Below are 27,980 nucleotides of genomic sequence, written 5' to 3'. Positions count from 1 at the left end.
CATCTACTGGTCATCCTGCCATCTAGGGGAGGGGGTGGGGGGGTAAGAGGTGAAAAATTGGAACAAGCGGTTTGGCAATTGTTAATGCTGTAAAGTTACCCATGCATATATCCTCTAAATAAAAGGCTATTAAATTAAAAAAAAAAAAAAAAAAAAGACAAAAATGGTTGCTAACTAAAATTGTGCTTGTTTAAATTATCTGAAATTTGGCTACTAATATTTTCTGTTGTACTTGCTGAAGGACCATTCTCTCTTGCATCCTGCAATGGTTGGCCGGCCTGCTTGGACTTCTCTTGCCCTGGCATCATCTGTTTTCCATACTGGCAGCATCTTAACAGAAGTGTTCCCTAGGCCCGGGTTTTCCAGGAAGAAGTCTAAGTGATGAAAAGAAATGAATCTGGAATATCTGTTACATCCTATAATTTTGTAGGCTTTTATAAGCTTGGACAATTTCTTGGTAATTTTTTGCCCTGCAGTTTACCAATCCACTGCTTGACAAAATTTTTTCACTCAACTAAATTTAATGCTCATTGGTGAAAAGAAAAACTTAATTTTTCTTTTTATAATCAATTCTTTTCTTCAAGGCCAAAATAATTTTTAATTTTTTTTTCTCCTTGCTGTCTGATTCAAAAAGGAGCAATATACGTATTTGCATTCATAAGAAATAGAAATCATTTTCGATCTCCATAGGATTTCCAAGGAAACTTTTCATCTTAAATGCTTCTCAATAAAAAATTACACATGTTTTGGTGCCTTCTTGCACGAGATTTCATCTTTAGTCTAGAAGCCAAAAGTTCAGTTTGACTATTGGATCATCGATGATGACATTTTGATCTGTTTGAGTTTTTAAAGGAGAACAGAAAGTTTACACGGAGGAATCACCCCAACCTTGCTGATTTCCTATTTTGAAACCAATCAAGATTATAATCAGTCAATAGATTCATCTTCTGCATCTAAGTTCCAAGTTCCTTGTGACTCAATATAGATCTTCACTATATAAAAGAGGTTCTTAAAGCTAGTGGATTTAGATAACGTGCAATATAACTTGGGAGAAAATCCTTGATATATTTATTTGTTAAGTAAAAATTGCAACTGGTTGAATGTATTTTTGTTTTGCAGTATAAAAACAAGATATTGGCATCAAATCAGTTAATATCCTAATATTAGTGACATAAGTGAGAAGCCCAAGACTTAACCGTTATGTGGAGCACCTATTTAATAACCAAAATCGAGGTCTTGTGCTTTCTTAGATAAGTATGGTTTCATCTCTAAGATTGACAACTTAGCCCACCACATAAATAGGAAAAACTATTCAATGATCAATACACAACAAAAGTTATTCAGACGACTGATACACAGACTAAAAATATTTACCAAACAACACCTGGCATACCACTGAGTAAAATAGTTTGCTAAAATGCATCTTACTGAAAATATACAAATAAGTAAAAACTCCTTTAATAATTAAGCACTTACTATATGCCAGGCACCATACCAATTGTTGAGGATATAGATTCTTTCCCTGTCCCCAAGAAGCTTACATCTAATAGGGAAAGGTAACACAGGAGAGCCTGCCTTGCTAAACTAAACAGCACACAGGATGGGACTTCAAAGAGCATGTTCTAAGAACAAGCCAACTGCTGACTTCTCACAACTGTCTCCCCATTTTTTCTTCCTTAATTTAACCAAAAACATTTTATTACCGCCTCATATTACATAATTTGTTTTTTTTTAAATCACATCATGTAATAATGATGGATGACAACAAATTCATTTGCATTAGTGAATTCAATATACAAAAATTACATATAAAACACCAAGAAATTTTCACCTGCCAAAATGTGTGTCAACACTAAAATAAATTTCAGTATGAAGTTAAACACATAGGTACAGTACTTACCAACAAGAATTAAATAATCAATAAACATTAATAACATAAACTATATAATATTCCTTTGCAGAAAAAGTCAGTTGTCATTTTTCATAAATGTTATTACCTATTTATGGCATGGTTCATAGAACTGAATTAAAAGTTGAAATCCCACCTTTAACACTCACCATGGGCAAATCATTTAATCATTTAGCCTCAGTTTCCTCAAATAGAACATGGGCATAATAACTATAGTGAAACAAAACAAGATAGTATACACAAGCTGCTTTATAAACTTTAAAATTTGACATAAATGTCAATTATAATACATGCAAATATAACAAGAATCCCTATTATTGTAGGTAGAGTATACTATCAAGCTCTAAGGCTTGCCATGTTGACACACAAAGGATCATAAATTTTGTGCAGGAAGGGAACTTCAAAGTCTAGTCCAACCCCTTGATTTTACAGACAAGGAAACTGAGTCTACAGCAGTTAAGTGAATTTTTTAAGATCACCCAGATCATAAGTGGCTCCCCACCCAGAACTCTTTCTATTGCATTATATGACTTAATTTCTCCTCATACTACGCCTGCAGTGTATCTTTGTACCATCTCTGCCCACAGATGAGAAAACTGAACTCACAGAAATTGATTTGTTCTTAGTACCAGAGCTATTAAAAGTGCCTGAGGCGGGGCCAACAGTGTATATAAAGTAGGTAATATTTTTGTTGGTTGTTTCTGAAATGGTTATAATATATATCAATCCCCTGACTTCTTACCACTCCAATTCTACAATAGGCTTCCCTTCATTTTAGGATCAATTTACATTAACTTACACAACAAAGCATAGTTATCTCAAAGAATTAAACACTGGATTGTATCTACCCAACATTTTCCATCTGAGTTTTGCTTCCAAATAGCACTTACCAAGAAAACTGATTATGGCTTGAGTTTCAATTTTTCAACCCTAGGAAGTTTTTGTTTTAGCACAATGAAAATCCAAAACTGTGTCTACTAGATTAGGAGGGAAGGAAGGAGACTCCATTCCCCACAGAACGGATGAACCATATCAATCCTCTCAGCTTTTCTCTCTGAGGTAAGTCTTCCCCTCATTCTTTCCATTTACTCCTTGCTCTTAAGATGAGGTGGGCTCAGCCAATTTGGTCCTTTCTCAAAGCCCTGATGCCACTGCTCACCAGCCCAGTCTAACTGCCAGTTTCTTTTGAAACTTAGAGAACATTCATCTTTCAGGCTTTGTTTTATTTTCAAAGCAAAGCTGTTGATCTATATTTGAAGTTGAAGTTTTAAAGATAGGAAGGACTACTTGCTCGCCCTCAGTAGTTTGATTGGTTCATATAGAGAAAGGTGTTCATCTGTCCACTTCTTTCCTTGAGCTGACCCCTTCATTTTGAGCTATATGGATAAATAGAAAACAGCCATCACTATATGGCAGACCATGTAAAATCACTCATGCCTTTCTCGTGTTCCAAGGCTGACAATCCACTGGAAACCAAAGGTTGCCTCCTACCTTGGGTTCAAATGGTGTCAAATAAGAATTAACAAATAGCTCTCTCTGAAATTTCGCCAGGTATCATATTTAAAGGGATAACTATAAACAATGCTATTTGAATTTTACATTTATCCTATATTCAAAAGCGGATATTAGGACACACAGTATCCATTTTAGCAACTTTGTTCTTGAAGTTAGCAAAAATTTTCGCTATCACCATATTTTTAGAAGAGTACTTTGTCTATACCATAATTTTTCTGCTATGCTCTAAATTCCTTCAATTAACAACTCTCCTAAAATAAAAAGGACGGTATAAAGAATTACTCAAGTGAAAAAAAAATCTCTTACACTGACTTTTGGTAACATTTGAAAATTACTTTTTAAAAGACATTAACTTAAATCATGGTAAAAATCATGGTATTTTTCTGCTACCAGGTATTTTTAACCAGTATTCAGACACTTGTAAAAAAAAAAAAAAAAAAAAACTCATAGAAGTAGGTGAAAAGTTTACATGAAAACATCTCTTAGTTGGCTTAAAAGCCAAGAAATGTCTAGAACATAATTAAAAAATTAGTACACATGACATTAATTTAATGTAATATAGTTAAGTATATCAAGTGTAGTCATTTCCATGAATTCTGTAAACAGCATATAGAAAGAATTTTGTAGGGTACACTATTTAATTATTGCTGCAATAGAACTATATCAGACTTTGAAAAGGTTAAAATAATTTTGTAAAATAGTATTAAAAATAATCTGTAAATAAAGAACACTAAACAAATGTTATTTACAAACATCTAAAATGACTGATATATAAATCTAAGCATTTTTAGTTGGAAATCTAAGAATACAGTAGAAATAATCTAATATTACAAGTACAAAACAAATTCACATAGAAAGTACATTCCATCTCTCAGTGTGCTCTTCAGAATTAACTTGCCCAGTAATTCATTGTAAATAATCAATTCATTTAAAAATAACAAGTAATCTCTTCCCACAATAGCACATCATAGATGTATTTAGTTTAACAGTTAAAGATGAACTTACCATACCCTTTAATTGTATGATCTGACACATAGGTTAAAATATTGTTTTCTTTTTAGACAGGCAAGGTCTACCATGAAACAACATACTAAATTAGTACACAGACTGAAAACAATAATATAGATTTCCTTAGAAAAAAACAATAAATGACCTAAATAGGTCAAGATATAAAAAAAAGTGAGACATGTCATATTCAGAGCCAAGTCTTATATGATGATTTTTCAATTGCTCATTGCCAAAAGAAACTAAAAAATAATATAAAAGAAGAAATTTAAAATAATTTCAGTGTGGGGCTCTTATATGAGCACTAAACAACATCAGCTACAAGAAAAACACGTGCATATCACAACCGAATCCAATTATTTTAAAAAAACATTCCCAGGAAGGCAAAGGATTTTATGTTCTCTTTATATTGCTATTTTGGAAAAGCAGGTAATAACAGGATTAGGTAGTAATTAAAAATTTTACACCAACACAAATAAATTATTAAATGATGAAGCAAATGACGTGATCAAAAATATAACTGAAGTGAGAAACTAACCAACAATCATGGGGGAGAAAAAAGCACAGAACAAAACTATCTGCCACTTCATCCTATAACCTTTGATGAGGAATAATTATTACTCTTAAAAGGATAGCCTAAAATGTGATGTTTGATTTTAATGATGATGCACTAGAAATCCCAGGCTCTCTTTGGTGTTATTTTATAATGGGATCAGATTATTATATTTTCTTTATATAGTATCAAAATCCTGATGAATTTTCTGAATAAGCTAGTCATTTTACATTCTCTTCAGTTTCTGAATGTAAAGCAATCAATACATCTGATCAAGGAAAATGTATGTTTCAGGTTTACAAATTTCTTTTGTACTCAAATGCTGTTTCACAAAGGTACTTGTACAAAAAAAAAAAAAAATTAACCAGGATAATAACTGAATCTCAATATTTCGTATACCAGGTCACTGAACTTGGTTCAGTATTCTTGCATCAGTTGCCAAGATTTACTATCCTATACTATATTATGCTATACTATACCATACTTTTTGTAATTACAAGGCTTTATTTACTGTGACTGAGTATCAAATAGAGGATATATAATTAGAAAAAAAAGATAAACAGAAAATTCATTAAATTTATTACAGAAGAGTTTAACATTAAAAATCTGTGACTGGGGCTTGCTTGGAAGAAATGAGGAGTCAAGAGTGTTTAATCAGCAGCCTTTGTGGAGCTGGGAATTCTGTTAACCATATTGTAACAGAGAACAGTTAAAAAACAACAACCATGAAAACCCATTTTGTTGACAAAGAATCAGGATATAAGTGATTTAGTGGAAAATATCTATGAAAACAATATGCTTTTGCCTATTCAGGATGACAAGGACTTTTAAAAAACTACCAAGGCAACCTACTGCCACAGTTTAGAGGATTGAGAAATGTCTGAAAAATAAAGCTGCCTTCTTAGCAAAATTTTATATTCTTTTGTAGTTCTAAAAAACTGGGCTTTTAAAAGTATTTTTCCTCTGAATATTGAAATCTGACATCTCATTACTGTATCTGTAATATTTAGTTGTCAACAGTTATTTGTATTCTGCTTTAATCTTATAGTTTTTTGATGTTTTTTTCCACTATTTTACTGTTAGGATTTAATTTCAATTTTTAAAGGTGTGCATGCAATAGGATGAAAATAGACAAAATTAGCATATCTATCTTTCAGCCTGCATACTTCCAAAAACATACTTAATCATTTTTCCTTAGCTTATGTCAAAGTGGTCAAATTGTAAAACTGCTTTTTGATAAAACAATATTAAATATCTATTGATAGGTTACTTTTAAATGGAATACTGAAAAAAAAACGTGTTCTGCTAGAGGGGGAAAAAATAAGAATTTTACAGTACTTAATGACAGATGTTTTCTTCTGTTTATTAAAAGATTGCTGGCATGAATAGCAGTAGAGAAGAAAATTAAATTATAATTTGGCCTCTAGATTTTTCTGGCCAGAAATTATGAACTCTTAATTCTAAATGAAATCCAGAGCTGATCATTTTCTTTTAAATAGAAAAAAGGAAAAAATCTGGAAGACATTTTATTTGGTGAAGTGATATGTGCTATCAGAATAATTAAAGAGTAGCTCTAAAAAACAATAATGTAGTCATCTTTACTGATGAAAATGTTTTCCCCCTTCTTTTAAAATATCATTTTGCTATGTAACTCATTCTCCAAAAATGGTGTGCATATACTCCTGATTTTTGAAGCAAAATAAAAACAAAAATAAACAAAACAAAACAAAAAAACAAGCATTGCACAGTGAAGATGCAGGATCAGTTGCCTTTACTTAGCTGAATGAAAAATAATGATCACAAGCCAGATGATAGTGAATGAGGATGTTCACCTTGCCAGAGAAGTTTATGTTCACTACCAGAGCTATTTATTTAGTAAATTCCATATTGCTCATAAAGTCAATATAATTGCTGCAGAAAAATAAACTGTGGTTCTGAATACCCATTTACAGTCGATCTCAACAATGTGTCCGAGGATGGAGACTGATTATCTGTTACAGGCAACAGCATCTGGTGGTCCTCCGTTCCAAGGGGAAGAGTTAATGGTAAAGTCATATCAGAAGGTTTCACATCTAAAGGTTCTGACAAAGGACTTTTCTGCATGGGATCTTGTTCATTGAAAGTGTTATTATCCCCCACGGTAGAATCTAGAGTTTTTTCAGATCCTGAAAGGAAAAATACAAAATAAATCTTAATTTCTCAAAGAAAACAAACTATTCTACTCACTGCTTCCAGAAGCTAAAATACTTCTTTTCTATTATGTTTCTGCTTATGTTCTTTCTTTCTTCCCAAGTAGCCTTTTCATTTAAGGACTCCCCATTCTTGGAGTCAGGAAGAGCTAAATCTAACCCAAGACACTTAATATCATCAGTTTCCTTATCCATAAAATAATAATCATAGTACCTATTTCCCAAAGTTGTTTTAAGAATCAAATAAGGTAACGTGTGTTAAGCTCTTAGCCCTTAAAGCAATGTAAATGTTATCTTATTATTAGTGTTGTCATAACCTTGTGGTATCTCTTTCTGTAATATCTAGCAGGTGTATCAATATTTATTTAGCACTTAACTATGTGTTTTACTAAACTGTAAATATTTTTAAGGGCAGGGACTGTGTTCCTTCTTTCCTGGCACAGTGCAAAGCTTCTACAAGTCCGTAAGTTCAGAGACTATGGAACTAAACTCCCCACATTAACAAAGTCTCTAAGAAGCCTGGCCTGGAACCAGAAAGTCTCATATTCCTGAGTTCAAACCTCACTTCAGACACGTATAGCTGCATAATCTGGGCAAGTCACCTAAACTTGTTTGCCTCGTTTCCTCATCTATAAAATGAGCTGGAAAAGGAAACAGCAAACCACTCCAGTATTTCTGCTAAGCAAACCCCAAATGAGATTACAAAGAGTTAGACATTACTGAAAACGAAAAAACAAAGTATTTTCCAAGGTACCCTTTTCGTGGCAATTTTAAGTGGTAGCAATTAATTTCATGGTACTTTATAACTAACCAAACTCATTGTAAGCTCGCTGAGAGCCTTATTTATTTTTCCCCAGGCAGTGTGGGACAGCAAAAAGAGGACTGATCTTGAAAAGAGTTAAAATCCTGTTTAACACTCATATTGTGTGACTATGGTGACCAATCACAATCTCTCCTAATTTTATAGAAGGGGGACAATAATAGCCTTGAATCTCACAGGTGGTTGTAAGACTCAAATGAGATAATAAATGTAAAGTACTTATTTTTGTTATTACTATTAGTTTCTTTATGAGGCTCTTACTTGACTATAAAGTGATTTTTATGTACAAGCTCTTGTTTCCAGTCCTAGGCTGGTGGATAGAAAGTATCTTATAATACAGTACTCTGAACAAGTTAATAGACGCATGAAATCCTATTACTTTTTCTTTAAATCCTAATCATTAACAGTTTGAGGTTCCTCACCTCTCCTAGCCATCAAACTCTGTGCCAATGACTCAAGGGCTAAGCTCTCAATCAAACTTTGCCTTTGTATTTTTAATACTTGACATTTATTTCCAGTCAAACACTGTGATGGGAGGGTATAGAGGGCCAGAACTCTGAAGTATACTTGAAATAAGGTGTTAACTCAGTGGAACTGATGAGATGATGGTTCTCTAGTTAATATATATACTTCCTACTTAGTATGGTGATGTAATGGTTCTCTAGTTCACACATATTCAGTAGACTGTGATGATGTAATTGTACTAAGGTATATGGTATATAAGGGCTGAGAAGGACTGGAAATGATTCATTCCACCTTTGACCAGCCTCATGGTAGCTGTCCTGCCTCCATCACTGCTCCACTAAGACCAAGGACTTGGGTTGATCCGGAGGAGGTCCTCCAGAAAGCTAGCCCGAACATTACATTTTGGCAGTCAGACTGGGACAGACTGTGAAATCGTCAGAGTGAACAGACTGGGAAGGAGACAATAAAGACTCTATACTCTATTCCTGACTATTCTTGTGGTGACTATCCTACTGAGACCAAGGCCCATCCGGAGGACCTTCAGAAAGCTAGCCCAGACATTACAGGAGGATATATGCAATCAATCTGAAACCAAGCAAAGCATCTCTCTCTCTCTTTCCAACTAAGTTCCCTCAACTGACATTCCTATTGCTCTGGCCATTTACTGCCATGTGGTCACAGAAGAGTAATTTCTCTGAGTCTCGGTTTTCTTACCTAAACCCATTTCTCCACAATGTTGTTAGGAAGGTATCTTATAAACTTATATGTATGTGAATAATCAATAACATGTTCCCAGATGCTTGCAAATTGTTATAGACTTAGATTTCCTCTTTATGCTCAGACGTATCATCTAGTCTGTATTACAGATCTGCATATTAAATGTCACACCATAAAAAAATAAGAAAAGAATCAGATGGCAATTATGGAATTTTAACTAGAGGAAACCAAAAAAGCTTCTGCATGAGCCAAATGCATGTAGGATAGCAGAGGAAGCAGATACAGATGCCTGGAGGGAAAAATCTTTGTTTTCAAGTTTCTCTGATAGTTATTCGTACAGACATATATAGGACCAAAAGCCATGTCAATACATAAATGGTCAAAAGATATGGATAAACACTTGTGAAAAGTGCACACTATTAGCAATTCTGTGAAAGAATCCCAGAAGTCATTAATAATGAGAAATATGAAAATTAGAACAACTCTGGGGTTTAATTACCACATGAAGCTGGCAAAGAGAATAAATTATGAAAAACACCCCAATACTGGGGGTGTTATGAAGGACAGATCCACAGGCATATCGTTGGTGTTCCCTAGATTTGCTTTTAACATTTCAAAAGTATGCAAAAATGATTCAACTGTCTATATCTTTTGACCCAAAGATTCCACTTTGAAGAACATGATCCCAAAAAAGTGACAAAAAAACTTCTTGTACTCCAAAATATTTGTAATAGCACTCTTTGTAGTAGAAAGGATCTGGAAACAAATCACTAACTAGGGTACAGCTAAACAAGTAATGGTAATATCAATGTCATGGAATATTATAGTTCTATGAGTTATGAGTTATGAATATGCTAAGAAACATGAAAAGACAAAGTGAGGTCAAACCAGGAAAACTTTTCAGAATGACAAGAGTATAAAATGGAAAGAACAAAGGAAGTAATTCAAACTGAATGCTGTTAAATCCTAATGAGCACCTTTGGTCCCCAAGAATAGAGATGACAAAGTACCTTCCCTTCTCTGGAGAACTTGGAAAGGGGAAAGATGGATGGTGGGTTATTTGTATCAAAGAAGAAAGCGTTTATTCACGAGATCATGCAAACACATTTGAAAAGAAAAAAATTATACTCATGGACCAAACTTGGCAACAGGTGATAAAGGTTTTAGGAACAACACATGTACAACATGTAGCTGTATGTCCAGTCCACGCTGCCTCACCGAAACTTCTACTCCTCAATGGCTATGAGGAATAAGTCTGACACCTCTTTGCTGTGCAATTCCTTCAAATGCCTTAAGAGCATCACCAGGTCTTTGGACTAAACGCCCCTTTGTTTCATCTAATTCTCAAGCGGCTTAAGCTCCATGCACTTTCCACAACCCGTATCAACTGTATCAGATCACAGCACATCTACACCTAACAATTTATGCAACCTTTATTAGTTGCATAATTCCAAGGACACAACAGGAAAGTCTTGACCCTGGGGTCTTGAGGGTACCACTGGAGAATGAGAAGGCAAAGTTAGTTCTAATTTTTGCCAGATGATCACATTACTTAGGTGGCATCCTTTATCTAGCTTCTAACATTATTCCTTGATTTCAATATGTAAATCACTGCAGATTTTTTCCATCTTTTATCTTTGTTGTTTTATTGCATCCTCAGATGTCCTTAGGTTGGCTTTTTTTTTTTTTTTGGGGGGGGTGTTAAGTGACTTCCCCAGGGTCACACAGCTAGGACATGTTAAGTATCTGAGGCCAGATTTGAACTCGGGTCCTCTTGACTTCAGGGATGGTGCTCTATCCACTGCACCAACTAGCTGCCCCGATGGCTTTTATGAATGGTGGGGTTCTCATCTAGTTTTAAATTGGTTTTTCCTTCATCTGCTTCTCACTGTTTTATGAAAAATTGATGATCATAATCTACCATTTATTTGTAAGAATTACAAGCTTACTTGCTAAATTCGTGGTGTCCTTGGCCATCATCTCCATTTCTATTTGGCAAATCAAGTTTTTGCTAAGGTGTTTTTAGGTTCATTTGGTATCTTTTTATGATAATTGTTTCATATCACTTAGCTTTCTATAAGAAATTATAGGGACAGCTAGATGACTCAATGGATACACCACCAGCCTTGAAGTCAGAAGGACTTGAATTCAAATCCGGCCTCAGACACTTAACACTTCCTAGCTGTGTGACCCTAGACAAGTCACTTAACCCCAATTGCCTTGCCAAAAAAAAAATATATATATATACATATATATGTGTGTGTGTTTGTGTGTGTATGTATATAAAATAATCAAAAAAAATCATAACTGGCATAGACATTCTTTAAATTTTCCTGATCTTGGCACCAACAACTCATTTTAATTATGTGCCATATCGTTTTCTCATTTCTACTTATTTTTTCTAGCTTTGTATTTTTATCTTTGCTCTAAGTCAGTTATCTGACTAAACAAAAAGATAAATGAGTAATGACTCATTCAGTATCATGATACTTCCTGCCAGTTGAATCAATTTCATAATTTGTGATATTATTTGGTGATTAGGGAAAATGATAAATGTTGGAGGGAATGTGGGATAACAGGGACATTAATGTACTACTGGTAGAATTATAAACTGATCCAACCATTCTGGAGAGCAATCTGAAAGTATGCCCAAAGGGCAACAAAACTGTGTACTTTGATCCAGCAATACCACTGTTGGGTCCATATGCCAAAGAACATAAAAATGGGAAAAGATTCCCCATGTACAAAAATACTTATAGTGGCTCTTTTTGTGGTGGCAAAGAATTGGAAATCGAGGGAATGCCTGTCAACTGGGGGGAACGGCTGAACAAGTTGTCATATATGAATGTAATGGAATACTGTTGTGCTATAAAAATGTTAAGCAGATTTCAGAAAAATTTGGAAAGTTTAACTTTAATTATCAAATATAATATGATAATAATGATCATACTTGGAGAACAGTAGAGAAAAATCAGCTCCTTGGTTTTTTGTTATTGCCGAAACAGACTATGGGTATGGAAAACTGCATATATTTAAAAGACTTGGCTGATATGTTCTTTGATTTTGAACTTTTTTCCCCCTTCCTCTTAAAAAATAAAATTCTACCAAATAATGTTTTAAGGAGTGAAGAAAAAAGATGGGTAAAAGAAAGAAGATGGGTATGATAACAAAATGTGAAATGTGATGTTTAAATGAAAGTGATGTTAAAAACAAAGCTCTCAAGGTTCTCTCTACTTTAGATATCAATTCCCTCTGGGAAACAATGTTGGTACAACAATGAATACAGAACAGATTTAAAATAAGGAGAACCTGAGTTCAAGTCCTGCCATTACTACACACCAGCTGTGTAACCTTCGGCAAATCAGTGCTCCTAACTCTCTAATATGCCAAGTTGCAGGGTAGTTATTGCTACTCATCAATGGAGGGAATTTCTTAATTTCCTACATCAATACTCTTGTATTAAAAGAAATAACTTAACAGATTTCAGAAAAACCTATAAAGACTTCCATGAAATGACCCAGAATATGGTGAGCAGAACCAAGAGAACATTGTGCACAATAAGATTATATGATGATCAACTGCAATGGACTTGACTTCTCAGCAAAACAATTATCTGAGACAATTCTAAAAGATTCACGATGGAAAATGCCATCCTATGGAGGCTGAAAGCAAACTATTTTTACTTTTTTTTGGGGGGGGGGGAGGGGGCGGTTCTGTTTCTTTCACAACAGGACTAATGTGGAAATATGTTTACAAGATTGCACATGAATAACTATATCAGAATGCTTGCCATCTTGGGGAGGGGGGATAGGAAGGAGGGAGGAAAAAAAATTGACTCAAAATCTTATAAATGTAAATGTTGATAACTATCTTTAGGTGTAATTGAAAAAAATAAAATATTAAGTGGGCCAGAAAAATTTTCCTATACCCATGACATTGCAGATCTAAACTTTTCCTCTGCCTCAAAAAACAAAGAAATCATTCCTATTAGCTAATTTTGTTCTTTGCATTTCAAAAAATCATTCTCCTTGTAGAACAGAACCCAATCTAAAACTGGAGAGCTTTGCCTTGTGTCTCTAGTCAGTAAGTGTCATATTTGCCCCAGAGCCAGCCCTAAGTTTTATTTGATACTCCTCTACCCAATTGGGTAGCCATAATTGGGCTATTAAAAAACAAAGCAAAACAAAACAAAACAAAACAAAACAAACAACTTTGCTGCTTCTCTCACCTCTTGTACGCATTTTTCTTTTTTTGTGTGTGTGTGGCTACTCTGAGCTTTAGGATTTTAGATATTATTAGAGTACCATCTCAGACTCTCATATTCATCCACTATTACATTCCCTCGCTTCCATTTCCTATACAAGCTTTTCCTGGATTGTCCCCCATGTTTTACCATGTGCGTATCTCCAGGGTTCAATGCTAAGCCCTCTCTTCATTCTCTTTATAAACCTCATCAACTCCAGAGGACTCAATTATCCCCTATGTGGAAGACCCACAATTGGCACAGCTAGCCTTCCAATTCTTGTTCTAGAAATACAAGGTGGAAAGAGCAAGCTGAACTTAGGAGTCAGAAAAGTCAAATTCAGCTGCAGATCCTTCCTAGCCATGTGACTCTGGGCAAGTCATTTCACTTGCTTTTAGTTGAGCTTCCTCATCTGTAAAATGGAGGTCATAATAACACCAGCTTTCCAGGATGGTTGGGAGAGTCAAGGAGGCAGGCAGCTCAGAGGCGAACATGGAGTAGTTACTTGATAAATGCTCCCTTTCCAAGACTTTGAAATCTTCCCCTCTTTTAGCTGCCCCAGAATAGATCCCCCAAACTGTCTCCCCTCCATTATGTCCCTCTTGGGTTTAATGCAGCTGCTCCTCCAGTCTCTCTTCCTGGGTGAGGGAAATCTTCCCATTTCCTTCTCCAAGCCACCTCAACCAGTGGTCCTGTTGGTCACTGTTGTCCACAACAGCAGTAATTGATTTCTCTGTTGGGCCAGGCTGTGTCAAGGCTCCCTTAGAAGGATGGTTTAAGTTTTCTGGGAAATGCAAACTTGTCCCCTATCTCTCTGTCAATTTGTTCCACAAGTACCAGAAGATGCTCCTTATCTCCATCTCCTACAGTCCTTTTTAACACCATGGAAAAAGACTTAGCTTAAAAGACTTAGCTTAAGAGACCTGTCTCTGTTCCCCTCTGGCCTTTTTAACAAACTTTTAACTCTCTTCCCCTCCCTACCCCAGTCTGTTAACTACTGAGAAGCTACTCTGTTCTTTGTACCCCAAAATATAGCCAGAAATATTTTAGTGTATTAAGGACCTTTTTACATCCTTGAGGTTATAGATCTAGCAATAGAATCCCTTGTTCAAAAGATAAGGGCATTTGATTACAGATAAGTGAAGATTAATCATCTGAATCAAAAATGGGGATTCACTGTTTGCACATTAATCAGGATCTAGGTTTATTTGCATAATTTCAGATTTCAATTTCCAGAATTAAATCGACCTAGTTAAACAAACTAAACTTGAATTCTGAAAAATGGAAAATGGTGAGTCAGTAAACATTTATGAAGTAGTGTATGCCAGATACCACGATAAGCCCTCCAGATACAAAAAAAGGTAAAAACATTCCATAGGGGAAGCATAAGATCTCTCCTTTCTTCCTCCCTCTCTGTCATTCCACACACATATACATACACATATTTTAACTAAAATGTCCATACTTTTTGAACCAGAGATTGCACTGCTAAGCATATAACTTCATGGAAATCAGTCCCAAATACACCAAAATATTTTGGGGGGCAATATTTTCATGTAGCAAAGAAATAGAAAAAACAAACAGTAGCTGTGCATTAAATGAGGGAGATCTAAACAAAGTGTGGTACATGAAGCTTGGCCCAAAGAATGTATATGAAAAGACAACTCTTCCCTACTTTTTTTGCAGAGCTGAAGAGATATGGGCACAGATTACTACATATAATCTCAGATTAAGAAAAAAAGCTTAGTTTTATAGAATTTTCTTTCTCTGGCTCTTTAGGAGGAATTAAAGATAGATATAGTGGAAACTAAGAGATATACAAACAGATCAAAAATTTTTTTAAAAATTAGGTAATGTTAAGTGTTCTCTTACTTGGGTCCCATATCTTATGTTTATTGTTTATTCTAATTTAGGCTTGACTTAAAAGCTAAAGGCATTCAAGAATGAGACATACATATTTGGACATGGCCAATATGGGATTTTTATTTTATTATGCATACTTGTTACAGGACATGATAAAGGAGAGAAAAGATTCTTGTTAAATGAAAATACAGAACATTTTAAACAATAAGAGGCAAATAGTGGAACAAGTTTTCGGGAGATACAAGTGTTTATTAGATGTCTCTAAGCTAGTGCTGGGTAGTTTCAGGAATTCTATGAGAGGTACTAGCTGGACTCTTCAGTTTTAATTCTGAAATCTATATTTGGATCCACTCTCTATCAATGAGGCACACAGAGAAAAAGTTGAAGCAGCCTTACTGGGGTAAGGAGCCTGAGGCTGGGACTGGATCTACAGCCTAATGTGCCCAAGATCAGTCTCACTCCTCAAAGATATGTGCCAACCCTCTCAATTCCCCAGTAAGGTGAAATGACTTTACATTAAACTCCAACTCCTTTGCTTATTCATTTCACAAACTTCAAGTCTTCAAGGGAGGAACAAACCTACAGAATAATACAATCCATTTCCTTTAGACATAAACCTGTCAATATGGCATTCAACACTTACCTGAATGGACTTTTGTTTTGTGCTTCTTTAAGTTTTTTATATCCGTATAGGAATTTCCACATAATTCACAGATAAATGGTCTTTCCCCTGGGGTGAGAAAAAAAAATTTAGTTTAAAAATCTCAACTTTACTTTAGCTTGGAAGCTGAAGCAAATAAATATATATATCTCAACATGTATTTGAACCTAATATAATTAAATATTATGTTGTTCTTAAATATAATTATAAATCATGTCCAAATCTAAAACAAAAAAGTTCCACAAAGTCTGATTTTAAAGCATATAGGAACTTCATCTAACAGGAAGATGACATAATTCATCTTTAAAAGAAACCATAAAATTTCTCTTTGTTTTCCTTCCACAAATTTTGATTCAGCAAAGTAATGGTGCTACAAAGTGATCATTTTTTACTAGTTAGAAATGTTCTTTATTTGCCATTGCTATTTAAATCAAGGAAGGGCATTAGGGGTAGACAATGTTAAAAATCAAACAAATGAGCAAATAGAGAATGTTATTAGACACTTCCTAGACTTAGTACTAAGGAAAGAGCCATGGTTTACTATTTTTACTCTATAGAGAGTAAATATCTTAATTTTAACTGTTTATGAAAAGCATATGTCTGTTTAAAAATCTATTTTCACAACCTTTTGTATCAAAAGTTGGGCTAAGGTTTATATCAAAAGAAATTATAGAAAGAGAGAAAAAAGAATAAGATATTCTCCCTAAACACAGACCTGTATGGGATCGAAAGTGTTTGTTGAGCTCTCCTGAGGAAATAAAACTTTTCCCACAAATACCACATATGTATGGTTTTTCACCTAGATGAAAAATAAAAGATAGCGAGGTGGTGTACTATACCAGTAAAATATTTTATCAATTACAGATTACCTCAAATAAACTATTCTAAAATAACATTTCAATGAATACCTCTAATCTCATAAAAGATTTCAGAGGTATGCTAGTATTTATTTTTAGTGATCCAACTTCACGAATGTTAGAACTAGTATTTTGTACTGTCCACATAAACTGATTATTTTCATATAAGGTCTCATTTCTATCAATATCTCTTGGGTAGACACAAGTTTTTCCTAAGTTTGCTCTATATTTGGCTTAAGTAATTTTCAAAGTTCATTTACATTTATCAACCATTAAAAGCAGCAGCCCTGGAAATAAGGTAACTTGTATATCAATAGAAGAGAATAATTAAGACTCTATTACAATAGTCCTTCAGAAAACAAACCTAAAAAAACATGTTTCAAAGCCAATACTGTGAATCTGAAGGACATTCTTTACAAGATTCGAAATAAGAATTGAAAATCTCAACTGAGTAAAAAAAAAAAAAAAATCAAGTAGCATATATTTTTCCAATTTATAGGCTGTATGGCAAGCTATTGCCATGTACCTATTACTGAAATAATGGACCTAAAGAAGACTTTGGCTGTTGTATGTAACTACACCTGCATGAATACTCTTCCAGAACTCTACGCTCCACCCTCTGGTACAGAATCAGCCTCTGACTCTGTCCAGAGCCACTCCCCGGATCTCTTTCCTGCCATCTCCCTGCCCCCCTCCTCTGACTCATGGCTCCCTCTCCTTCAAGCATCACCTTTTCTCATCTAATTCTTACCAGTATGTTTTCGAGAGTGAGTTATGAGGGAACTAGATACTGCAAACGCTTTCCCACATGTATCACACACATAAGGCTTTTCTCCGGTGTGCCGGCGAACGTGGTAAGTCAGTGTGCTGGCCTGAGCAAATCTCTGTCCACACCTGTCACACACATATGGCTTTTCTCCACTATGCTTCCTGGCAACAGAGAAGTGTACAATTAGACACCAGCACAGGGTCTGGGTCCACCCTTTAAACAATGTGCCATACAGCCTGGTGAAGCTTTCAGAGCAGCTTCAAAGGTCAAAGGTAGTTTTCCAAAATTGGCCTTCATTTGACTGATAAACATTTCTAAATAGAAATCAGTGTTTCAGTTGTTTCAGTAATGACTGGGAGAAGAGATAAAAATTCTGTCCATTTTCAAGACAGATGAAATTAAAATCACACTCCTCAAGTAGCTCCCTAATGTAAAAAGTCCAAAAGTCCACACATGAGGTTTGGCTAGCAGAGCTCCTCTCAAAGATTTTGTTATATGCTTAATAAAGAAACCAAAATTTTTCATTGCTTTCCATCTTTATATCTATGTATGACATCCCTATATATTTGTAGATATACAGAGAGAAGGTCTGGACCAGAAGTTCCATTACAGTACAGAACTCCCAGGTAAAGAAAATAACTTTTATCAGTGAAGCTCAGCACCTTCCCTACAACTTGTAGATTCCCAGAGCAGCCTAGAACACTGGGTCATGAAGAGATTTCCCAGGGTCTCCATTACCTATGAAGGAGTAAAAGACAGGATTTGAGTCTGGGGCTTCCAGGCTCCAAAACTGGCTCTAAACACACCATATGATGGAGTGTGTGTGTATGTGCGTGTGTGTGTGTATAAATTGGAAATATATACAATTTATGCTCCCCTCCTCTCCACCCCAACTGGCAATCACTTTTCAATATTTTAATTTAATCTTCTGATCAATTATGTCTGATTATCTCACCCAACAAGCGCTGGAGTGCTGCCTAGTGACCAACTCAGGCCTGAGGAAAATTTAGCTCATATACCACTTTACTTTTTGTGGCCTCTGAGCTGATTAGCTTAATTAATAATTGATAGCAGCAGAAAATGGTGACCATCATTCCCCTTTCCAAAAATCTCTACTTTTGTGGAAGTTCCTCCATAACAATGGCTAGGAAATTTTCATACTATGTCCTCTTACTCAGAAATCTTCCTCTGTCACTATCAGTCAACAGGCATTTATTAAGCAACTCCTGTGTTCCAGGCATTGTGCTGCTATGTATTAGAGCGGAGGGAGGAAGTAAGGAAAAACAGATTGAATAAAAGATTCAGTTTGAATGGTCCATAAGAAATGCAATGATTTGTCTGAAAGCACTACCCCAAATCCCTGTAATGACAAGAACACCCTGAATTTACCTGTTCTTAAAATATTCTCATGTGTCTTCACAATGCCTCAGTGGAGAGCAATCAGATATTTGCTCATTTTTGCTGATGGAGACACTGAAGAAATCACCATGAAGTCAAAGTGTACAATGGAATGCAGACCTGAACCCAGAACTCCCTAATATGCCCCTATACGATACTATGTCCAATAACAGACTAAAATCCATGGATGGATAAACAACCCATATCAATTTTTCTTACCTAGCATGAATCTTGAGATTGCTAGAAGTTGCAAATTGTAAATTGCATACATCACACTTATAGGGCTTCTCTTCACCATGATGCATTCGACTATGAAAAACTAGCTGGCACTTCTGAGCAAAACCTTTGTCACAGAGCTCACATCTATATGGCTTCTCCCCTAAAAAAATAAAAAAATAAAAATCCCAAAGGAAAGCATTCAGATTTAAAAAGGAAATTATGTGTATATTCTGGCCATCAGTAATAAGCCATGAATGTCATGAGACATTTAATATTTCAACAAATTTATCCTTTCAATTCTTTCCTGTATATCATACACGGATTTCAAGCAGCAATCACCCAAAAAAATGTTAACTTAAAAACCACTCACCTGTGTGAGTCCTGACATGTGTTTTCAGCTGGTTACACTGGGTGAATGCTTTTCCACACAACTGGCAGACGTATGGTTTTACTCCCTTGTGTATTCTCATATGTCGTCTTAGGCTGCTGGCTTCTGAAAACACTTTCCCACAAGTGTTACACATTGGCTTGGCCTTCGAGTACCTCTGATCTAGGTCTTCTGCAGAAGGTTCCAGCGGATAAGCATTTGGGATGCTGGCTATATTAGACATACAGTGCTCTTTCAAAGCACAATTTGGCTGTGATTTTCCCCGTTTCTGTTTCACTGCTACTGTTTGTAAAATGATATCTTGTGTTGTAAAATTATCGTTGCCCACAACTGAAGTCAGCTGGAGTTCTGGAATATCATTTCCTTGTGCAACTTGTTCTGTTACTGGTGAAGGCAATTTATTTATATCTAGGAACATGTCAACAGATGAATTCTCTAAAATGTCACTGGAATATTGCACTGGTTTATTCTGCACGGTTTTCTGAGAACTGAAAGTCTTCTTCTTCTTTTTGGTTGGAGGAGACTTCTTTTCTAAAGTCACTTTCTTTGTATGTGCCTGAATCAAATCAATAGAAGTTTCTGATTTGTCCCGGTTAAAATCTCGAAGAGTAAGGAGGCAAGTCTGTTGGTTCAACTCAATATTGCCCGTAATACTAGATATTTCTGCAGAAGAGGGATTAGCAATAAAAGCAAAATCTTCCATCTTTATTTTACATTTAGTGACCACCTCCTCCACTTTGAGAAAGTCTGCAGCCTGGTGAATTTCTTTAACATTCCAACTGCAAGGAAACAAGGTTAAATGATAATATTCTGGTCAACAAAGAAAAACTCTTATTTCTAATATCAGGCTAGGTAATTTATAATGACACAGAAGAACAAATAGATCAATAACCCCAGCAAAGCACAAATACAAAATTATAACCTCTATCTTATAGGGATTGAAAACAAAAATCTAAAAATAGCCAGTTAGGTACTATCCACAACACAATACAATAGATCCTTTTATAAAACAGGTAAGGGACATAACTAAGGTTATCTAGGATCTAGTATCCTGTTCATACAAAAAAAAAAAAAATACTGTCCCATTTTTTTTTGGGGGGGGGGGGGGGAACAAACCCAGAAGGTTAGAGCAAATCCCAAAACTGACAAAAGAAACCTGCTATAACATACATGACAGGTGATCAGCCAGTTTTTTTTGCTTGAAGACCTCTGCTAAGAGGAAACACACCACTTCCTATCCCATGCTGTGAGAGGCCAGCTCTATGAATCTAAATCTGCTATTTTTGCAAATTCCATTCATAGCGTAGGATTCTACTCTCTGGAGCCAAGCAGAGGGAACCCCCCCATCCACACCTCCTACCAAGGCTTACACCATGGCCCACTCACTGGAGTCAGTTACTGGCTGCCAGCACCAAAAAAAATCTGGTCTTATGGGTCTTCCCAACATTTACAAGAAGGGGAGGGGAACAGGATAGAAGACAAACCTCCCTTTTTTCCTCTGCTTGCAAGGCGATCAGAAGCAATATAGGTGAATGAACAGTATACTAGAGGTCTGATAACTGGGGTCACCAATTATTTACTGAATGGCACTGTATTTAAAGAATTTCCAGGAGGTCCTAGACATGTTCACCACAAGATGAGAACCTTATAGACCCTGTTTTTAATTCACTAGTTCTGTGACCTTGATTGGGTCAATTATTTAACTTTCCAGAATCTTGATTTCCTTAAGTGTAAAATAAATGGGCTGAACTAAGTAAGCTCCAAGACCCCAACATATTAAACAATCATTTCCACACAAACATTTTCTAATCTCTTTCTCCTTACTCACAGAAAAATCTCTTTCTCTTTGTTTATTTCTAAGCAGGAAAAAAAAAAATCTTAATTCTGGCTAACTTAAAACTATACCAGTGATATAACTGCATTAAAGAAAAATAAATTCTTAAGTTCTTATATAGTGCCAAATACTAAAGTACTTGAAATTACTGCCTTCCTCTAAGTGAGCTGACTCCAAGTATCAGTAATTAAATTCATTAAATGTGTTCTCCTTTGTTTAATTACTGCTTTCCAAGATTTTTCATTATAAATGTATTACATTTCCACCCCAACATAGATTTTACTTTTGTGAACTAGACTGAAAACCTGAATGTAAGCTAACTTCCAAACTAAGGGTGCCACCATAGTCAAGAGAGCATTTTCTCTGGAGTCAAAAATAGGGCTACTGTATGCCTCAGGCACTTAGTAGCTGTGAACCCTGGGCAAGTTAAGCTAGGACTCTCTGCCTCATTTTCTGCATCTATAAAATGAGGGGGTTGAGCTCAATGGCCTAAAAAAATCCCTCTAACTCTAAGGTGAGGATGCTATCATTTTCAAATATATTTTTTGTAAGCTGGAAATGTTCTGTATAAGTAGAAAGATATAAGAACTCATTTCCCCTTCTGGACTATGGTAAGATCTCTGGAACTTGAAAATGAGTAATCATTGTATGTAAAATTTAATTCTAAACTTTAAAACAATACTAATGAAATTTTTTAAATTGTGCACTTATAAAATTTCTTAACACTCATGCAGCCCTTTGTTAAATAATAATTAGATTCAAAGAATCATCATTTTCAGTTACATTTCACCAATGAGAAAATAAAGGATCCCTCTTATAACAGCAGCAAATTGAGGGACAGGGCTGAACTATAACATGACTTACTTATCAGACTAAATAAAACCTGGCCTTAAAGCCCCAAATTAAAACTCTTCAAGTTCTACAAAATGAACCACAGGATGACTAATTTGATCCAGTTAGCCTTGATGATCTATATGAAATGCCATCATCCTTCTCGTTAAGAATGCAAACAGAAATCCACACCGAGGCTGCTGAAATCCATTTCAAAGGCTGCCACCTAAACTTTTTAACGGTCAAAAATAAAATCTCACATAATTTATTCACTGTTACTAGGTATTCTTTACTTTGATAGATAGTATAATTAATTTCTTTGCTGAAGAAACTTGTTTTCCATTTTGGAATGGTCACTGAATGTCTAACAACTAGAAAGGACTGTTGTGATTTAAAAAAATTGTTTTCTTGGTGAATGGAATAGATGGAGGAAATACAGTTAGCAACATTAATTGGGAAAAGAATTTTGAAGCAAGTTTTGTGATAAAGGCCTCATTTCTCAACTATATAGGGAACTGAGTCAAATTTATTTTTAAAAAAAGCCATTCCCCAATTAATAAATGATCAAAAGTTATGAACTATGTCCAAAAGGCAATCAAATCATGCATATGCTTTGACTTAACCATATCACTATTAAACATGAATCCCAAAAGAGATTAAAAAAAAAAAAGGGAATGTACAAAAAAAAAATTTATAGCCGCTCTCTTCTCAGGACAAAGAACTGGAAATTAAGGGAATGGCTTAATAAATTGTGGTACGTGATTATGATTGAATATTATTATTCTATGGAAAGTGATGAACCAGGATGCTGTCAGAAAAACGTGGAAAGTCCTCCATGAATTCAAGCAAAGTGAAATGTACTGTGTACAAAGAAACGACAATGTGGTGGGATGATCAACTGAAATGACTTTGCTATTCTCAGCAACACAATGATCCATGACTACTCTGAAGAACTTATGATGAAAAATGCTATCTATATTCACAGAATGAACTGTTAGTGTCTGAATACAGATTGAAGCATACTTTTTAAAAATTTTATTTTTCTTGAAGGTTTGTATATGTGAGAGATCTATGTTTTCTTTTACAACATGACTTTTACAGAACTTTACATGTGCCTTCTTAATCAGGAGTAGGGATGAGGAGGAAGGGAAAGAATCAGGAACTCAGATTTTTAAAAACAAAATGTAAAAACTGTCTTACATGTAACTGGAGAAAATAAAATATTAAATAATTGAGAAAAAAATCTTTTCTCACAGCTCTTGTTGAACCAAAATAAACAATATGATCCTGAAAAAGCACAAAACACTAAATTAGAAGTATAAGTTAGCATTCATGTTTTAGTTTTTGAGGGCTGGTTTTGTTTGTTTGCTTATTTGGGTTTTTTGTTTATTTTTTTAACAAATTACAATATTAACATTCTATTACAAGACTGGAAAGGGAACCTGGGAGCAGGTGGGTGAAGAACAGTTAAGTCTTAATGCTCCTTATTACCGAGCATCATGGGTTAGCAGAAAAAGCATAAGCTTGACAGTCATTGCACAAAAACTGAGAGTTCAGATTCCACAGTTGTTGTGTGTGTGTGTGTGTGTGTGTGTGTGTGTGTGTGTGGTGCAAGGGGGAGAGGAAAAAAAGGAAGGGGAGGGAAGAGAGATAAAAACTGCCAGTTTGGGCTTTTTTAGATTATACCTGTGATTCATTCATATAAGGACTCCAAATGAGAAAAATTCCTCCCCCAAAGCAGATCTGTACCTGTTTTGCAACTTGGTATCCTAGAGAGCTAACTTGGGGTACTGAGAAGTTACTAAGGGCGCCCAGCCAGCCAAAGTCACACAGGCAGTATGTGTTTGAGGCAGAATTTGAACCTAGATTGTCCTAACTCAGAAGTTAGCTGTCTCTTCAGTGGATCATAGTCTTTCCCAATTAGATGGACCATTCCTCAATTATAAATACTTATAATACCACACAGTGTTGTTGCAGAATCATATTTAGTGTAAAGTAAGTTGTAAACCTCCAAGTTTTATACAAAGGTTAGCTAAGAATTGTATTTTTGAAGCATTACAAAAAAAAAAAAAAAAAGCATTATCAATTTTTATATCAGTGGCACATTTAAAATGAAAAATTCACTATAAATACTTTCTGAGTCCAAGGGTAAATTACTTTTTATTTTCTATAGATTGGTTATTATCCTTGCCATCTCTCCTATCTAAAGCTGAAGGTGATAAGGAATTGAGATGCATAAAAATTCAACTTTACAAAACATCATAAAGTGTATCTATAAGAATGAAGATTTATTTATTTAAGGATGAAATGCCTACACCAGCACAGATCTGCTTTTCACAAGAAATTAAAAGCTATTTGGCTATACATTGGATTCTTTCTCTAGCCAAGACTATATATGAGCATATAAGCACAATTTTCCCTACAGAGTTTAAGAAATGAGGGAGTTAGTAGGGAAACCTTTTTAACATAATACTTCTAACAACAAAAACTTTATAAATTTTCCAAAAATTTGTTTCAGGGAAGGTAAAGAAGGGGGAAAAGCCCTGAAATTATATCCTCTCCTTCAATAAATTCTGCAGAGAGAGAAATCCTTTTGGAATCAAGAGTGGCAAGAGTTGAGAAATGCAGAATCTCCGAACTAACCCTACCCCTGTTTGTAAAAGAGCACCTGGAGCATTAGAGCCTTTTAAACAGACAAGCCGTGACCACCCTACCCCGCCCTGGCTTGCCCCAGGGGTCTGGGGGACACTCCATCTCTTTGGGCCCAAGGCTGCCCCCACTCATAAGCTTTTCCTCTCAAGAAGGCCTCCCATTCGGGAGGAAGGTGCTGGGCGAGAACTGACCTCCCCCTCTCCAAAGGCCACTTTTCTGACCTCTAGGCCAGCCCCCCTTCTCTGCAGCTCCAGCCCAACTGGACATTCCCTTACCTTCCCTCTTTCCCCTTCTCTTCCCCCCCCTTCCCCAGCCAGTATCCCCCTCCTAGGTCCTACCAGCAACAGCCTAGTCCTGCCCTCCCCACTGAGCTAACTTGGACCCTAACTCCTCTCCCCAGGCTTCTCCCTTCTCCCACCTTCTACCCTCAGTTCTGCTCCCATCAGACGGCCCAACTCTCCACTTCCTCAATCCCTGCGCCAACAGTCCTGTCCCCATCTGCCCCCCATAGAGGGGCTTCTGAGGGGAGTGGGACTGGGAGTGCACTAGGGAGAAACACAACGAAGATCCCACCCAGAGAAGCCCCAGGTGGGCTTGAATAACTGGGGGGCTCCTCTGCAGTCTATCCCAAGCTCTCCTTCCTATCACCCCCCATCCCAACCTGGTTGTTCTCGGGAAGACCTTCTCCTCCCCTTCTGGGCCCCTCACACCAGGTTCCCCCCAGGCTTAGGCAGAGGCCCTCCCTCAGGCTGGGCTGGCCCCCTATATGGCTGTCTCCCCACCCCAGAAGCCGCCAGGCGCACCAGATGCCTCCTCTCTGCCTCATGGCCGGAGGTCACCCACGACCTCAGTGAGACCTGGGCCTGACAGCTGCCCTCCCCTCCTTGGCTGACCTGGCCTCCACAGAGCATCCTCCCCATGCAGGGGCCCTCCAGGCTGTCCTGGGCCCTCTTCCTCCGCCAAACTCTCTCCCCTCCCGGACCTCAGGAGCCCACGAGCCGGCTGGGCGTTTCTGAGCCAGGTCTTGTCAGAGAGCTCCCAAACCCAATCTCTGCAGTCACAGGGGACGCCATCCAAGGAGCTCGGCAGGGGCCGGGGATGCAGGAGGCCCCAGAATGCTTCTTCCCTCGCTAAATCGGAACTCTTCTTCTTCTTCTTCTCCCCATTTCTGTGAAGGTTGCCTCCCTGGAATGGCGCCTCATCCGCGACGCCCCTCTCTCCTTCCCCTTTGCACTGGGGCGGGCCTCCGTGGGACGCGGCCCAGGCCCTGCAGCAGCCTCCTCTCCAGTCCCTCCTGTGGGTTCCCCGGGAGCCCAAGACGGAATGCCAGCTTCTCTGCTTAGCTCTTCCAGCCCCACGCGGCCCGGCCTGAGCCTCCCTTCCCAGCCTCCCTGGACGCCCCTTCTCCCGCTTCCCCTCCTGACAGACGCGGGAGCGCCAGGGGAGGGGGAGGAGGGGCCTGCCGCCCCGAGCCCCTCCATCCCGGCTCCGTGGGCTCTGCCCCGCGCCGGCCAGACTCCCGGAGCGCGAGAATCGGGACGCGCAGGCCGGGACAAGGCAGCATCCGGGAAAGCTGGGCGAGGGCGGGCCATGCCAGGGGGCAGCCCCGGGCCGGCCCCCCTCCCCCCTCACCTGTCCAGGTGCAGCGTGCCCGTGTAGATAAACTCGAGCAGCTTCTGGAAGCCGTCCGCCTTCACCTGGGTCTGGTCCAGGAAGACGTCGCCGTTCGGGGAGTCCCGGTACACGGCCCCGAAGTACTCGCTGAACGAGGCCAGCACGTTGCGGTGCGCGCGGAACTGCTGCTCCCCGATGACCACGGTGCAGTCGCACAGGAAGCCCGCCTCCCGCTGCGCGTTCAGCCGCTCCAGCAGGTGCCCGCAGTGGTGGGAGGGCCGCATCCTGGGCGCCGGCGCTGCGAGGGGGCCGCCTGCGGGGAGGCAGGGGGTCAGACCTAGAGGGCGTGCGGGGGGAGGGGTGTCTAACCTGGGGGATGGGACGGGGGGCACAGCGGGGGTCAGACCTGGGAAGGGGAGTCAGATGCGGGGCGCAAGCGGAAGAGAAGGGATCCGTTCTGGAGGAGGGGACAAGTGTCAGACAGGAGCGGAGGGGCGGGGGGGGGGGGGGGGGGGGGGGGGGGGGGGGGGGGGGGGGGGGGGGGGGGGGGGGGGGGGGGGGGGGGGGGGGGGGGGGGGGGGGGGGGGGGGGGGGGGGGGGGGGGGGGGGGGGGGGGGGGGGGGCAGCGAAGTCTGCGAGAGAAGGGGCCAGACTCCAGAGACGCGAGAGAGGGTAGTCAGACCCACCGAACGCGCCCGGGAAGGGGAGGGGACTGCGAGCCGAGCCGCCAGGGGGTGGGGTGGGGCGGGAGAACGGAACACATTGGTCAGACCCCAGGGTCGCGACCCGGGGAGGCCGAAGCAGGCGGGGCCGACCCACCCCTCGGGAGACAGGGGCAGCCGCGGCCGCCATCAGCAGGAGAGCCCCGGGGCGAGTCTCCGGGCCCCATCAGGCCGAAGAGCGCCTCTGCGCGCGCCGTGGGGCCCACTTTAAAGGGCCGGCCCGCGGAGGGGCTCGAGCGCAGGGAGAAACAGAGGCCGGCCCCGCGCTGCTCTTCCCCGCGGGCCAGCCGGGCGCGGGTCGCGCGCGCCCTCGCTCACCTGGCGGCACCCACCCGGGAGGCACTTTCTTCACTCGCTCGACGCCATGTCGGGGGGACGTCACCGCGCCCGCCGCGCTCCGGCGCCCCGGCCCCCGGCTTCCGCGCTCCTCGCGCTCACTTCCGGTCTGCCACCGTTCCCTAGCAACGCCCGGGGCACCCCGCGGTCCGGTCCCTGTCAGACCCAGGCCGCGGGACCGTGGAGGCGGCCGATCCCGCCCCCTGCTCTCGAGACTACGGCTCCCAGCATGCCCTTCGTTCCCGCAGCCCCTCTGCTTTTGGGAATTGTAGACCGTTCCCTGTCAGTCCCAGGGCCTAATTCGGCCGCTCTTGCTCCGGGGCTCGCGGCTCCTTTCCGGGTCTGAAGGTCCCAGCCCCTAGCCTGATCCCTTAGAAACGGGGCTTGGTGCTGCGCGGAGGCTGGAAGGCGAGGGGGCCG

The 27,980-nt window shown here is 38.8% G+C and overlaps 2 protein-coding genes across 8 annotated transcripts in view; one reads left to right on the top strand and one right to left on the bottom strand.

Annotated features, from left to right (window-relative positions):
* LRRC34 (leucine rich repeat containing 34) overlaps positions 1–6,989 on the top strand; it is a 41,139-nt gene extending 34,150 nt beyond the window's left edge. For 5 of the 6 annotated variants that reach the window (XR_004232752.1, XM_031957639.1, XM_031957638.1 and 2 more), the window contains one exon: positions 242–4,550. The gene's annotated coding sequence lies outside the window, so the exon portion shown is untranslated. Of the gene's footprint in view, positions 1–241; positions 4,551–6,934 lie in introns of those variants that run through there. The other variant, XM_031957636.1, reaches the window with a different exon arrangement.
* Positions 3,743–27,921, bottom strand: MYNN (myoneurin). 2 transcript variants are annotated; one of them, XM_031957631.1, is made up of 8 exons: positions 27,543–27,920; positions 26,521–26,815; positions 19,554–20,350; positions 19,184–19,343; positions 17,549–17,727; positions 16,656–16,739; positions 15,923–16,009; positions 3,743–7,147 (listed from the first exon to the last, which is right to left on the bottom strand). In XM_031957631.1, the coding sequence occupies exons 2-8, from the start codon at positions 26,784–26,786 to the stop codon at positions 6,882–6,884; spliced, it is 1,839 nt and encodes a 612-aa protein (XP_031813491.1). In that variant the 5' UTR covers positions 26,787–26,815; positions 27,543–27,920; the 3' UTR covers positions 3,743–6,881. The 2 variants fall into 2 exon arrangements, with proteins under 2 accessions (XP_031813491.1, XP_031813492.1); XM_031957632.1 differs by lacking the exon at positions 16,656–16,739 and having other exon boundaries at positions 27,543–27,921.
* Positions 27,922–27,980: the final 59 nt, after the last annotated feature.

This window comes from Sarcophilus harrisii, chromosome 3 (assembly GCF_902635505.1).
Source record: "Sarcophilus harrisii chromosome 3, mSarHar1.11, whole genome shotgun sequence".
Taxonomy (NCBI): Eukaryota; Metazoa; Chordata; class Mammalia; order Dasyuromorphia; family Dasyuridae; genus Sarcophilus; species Sarcophilus harrisii.
The sequence above is the reverse complement of the archived record's forward strand: the minus strand, read 5'-3'. Positions and strand labels throughout refer to the sequence as shown.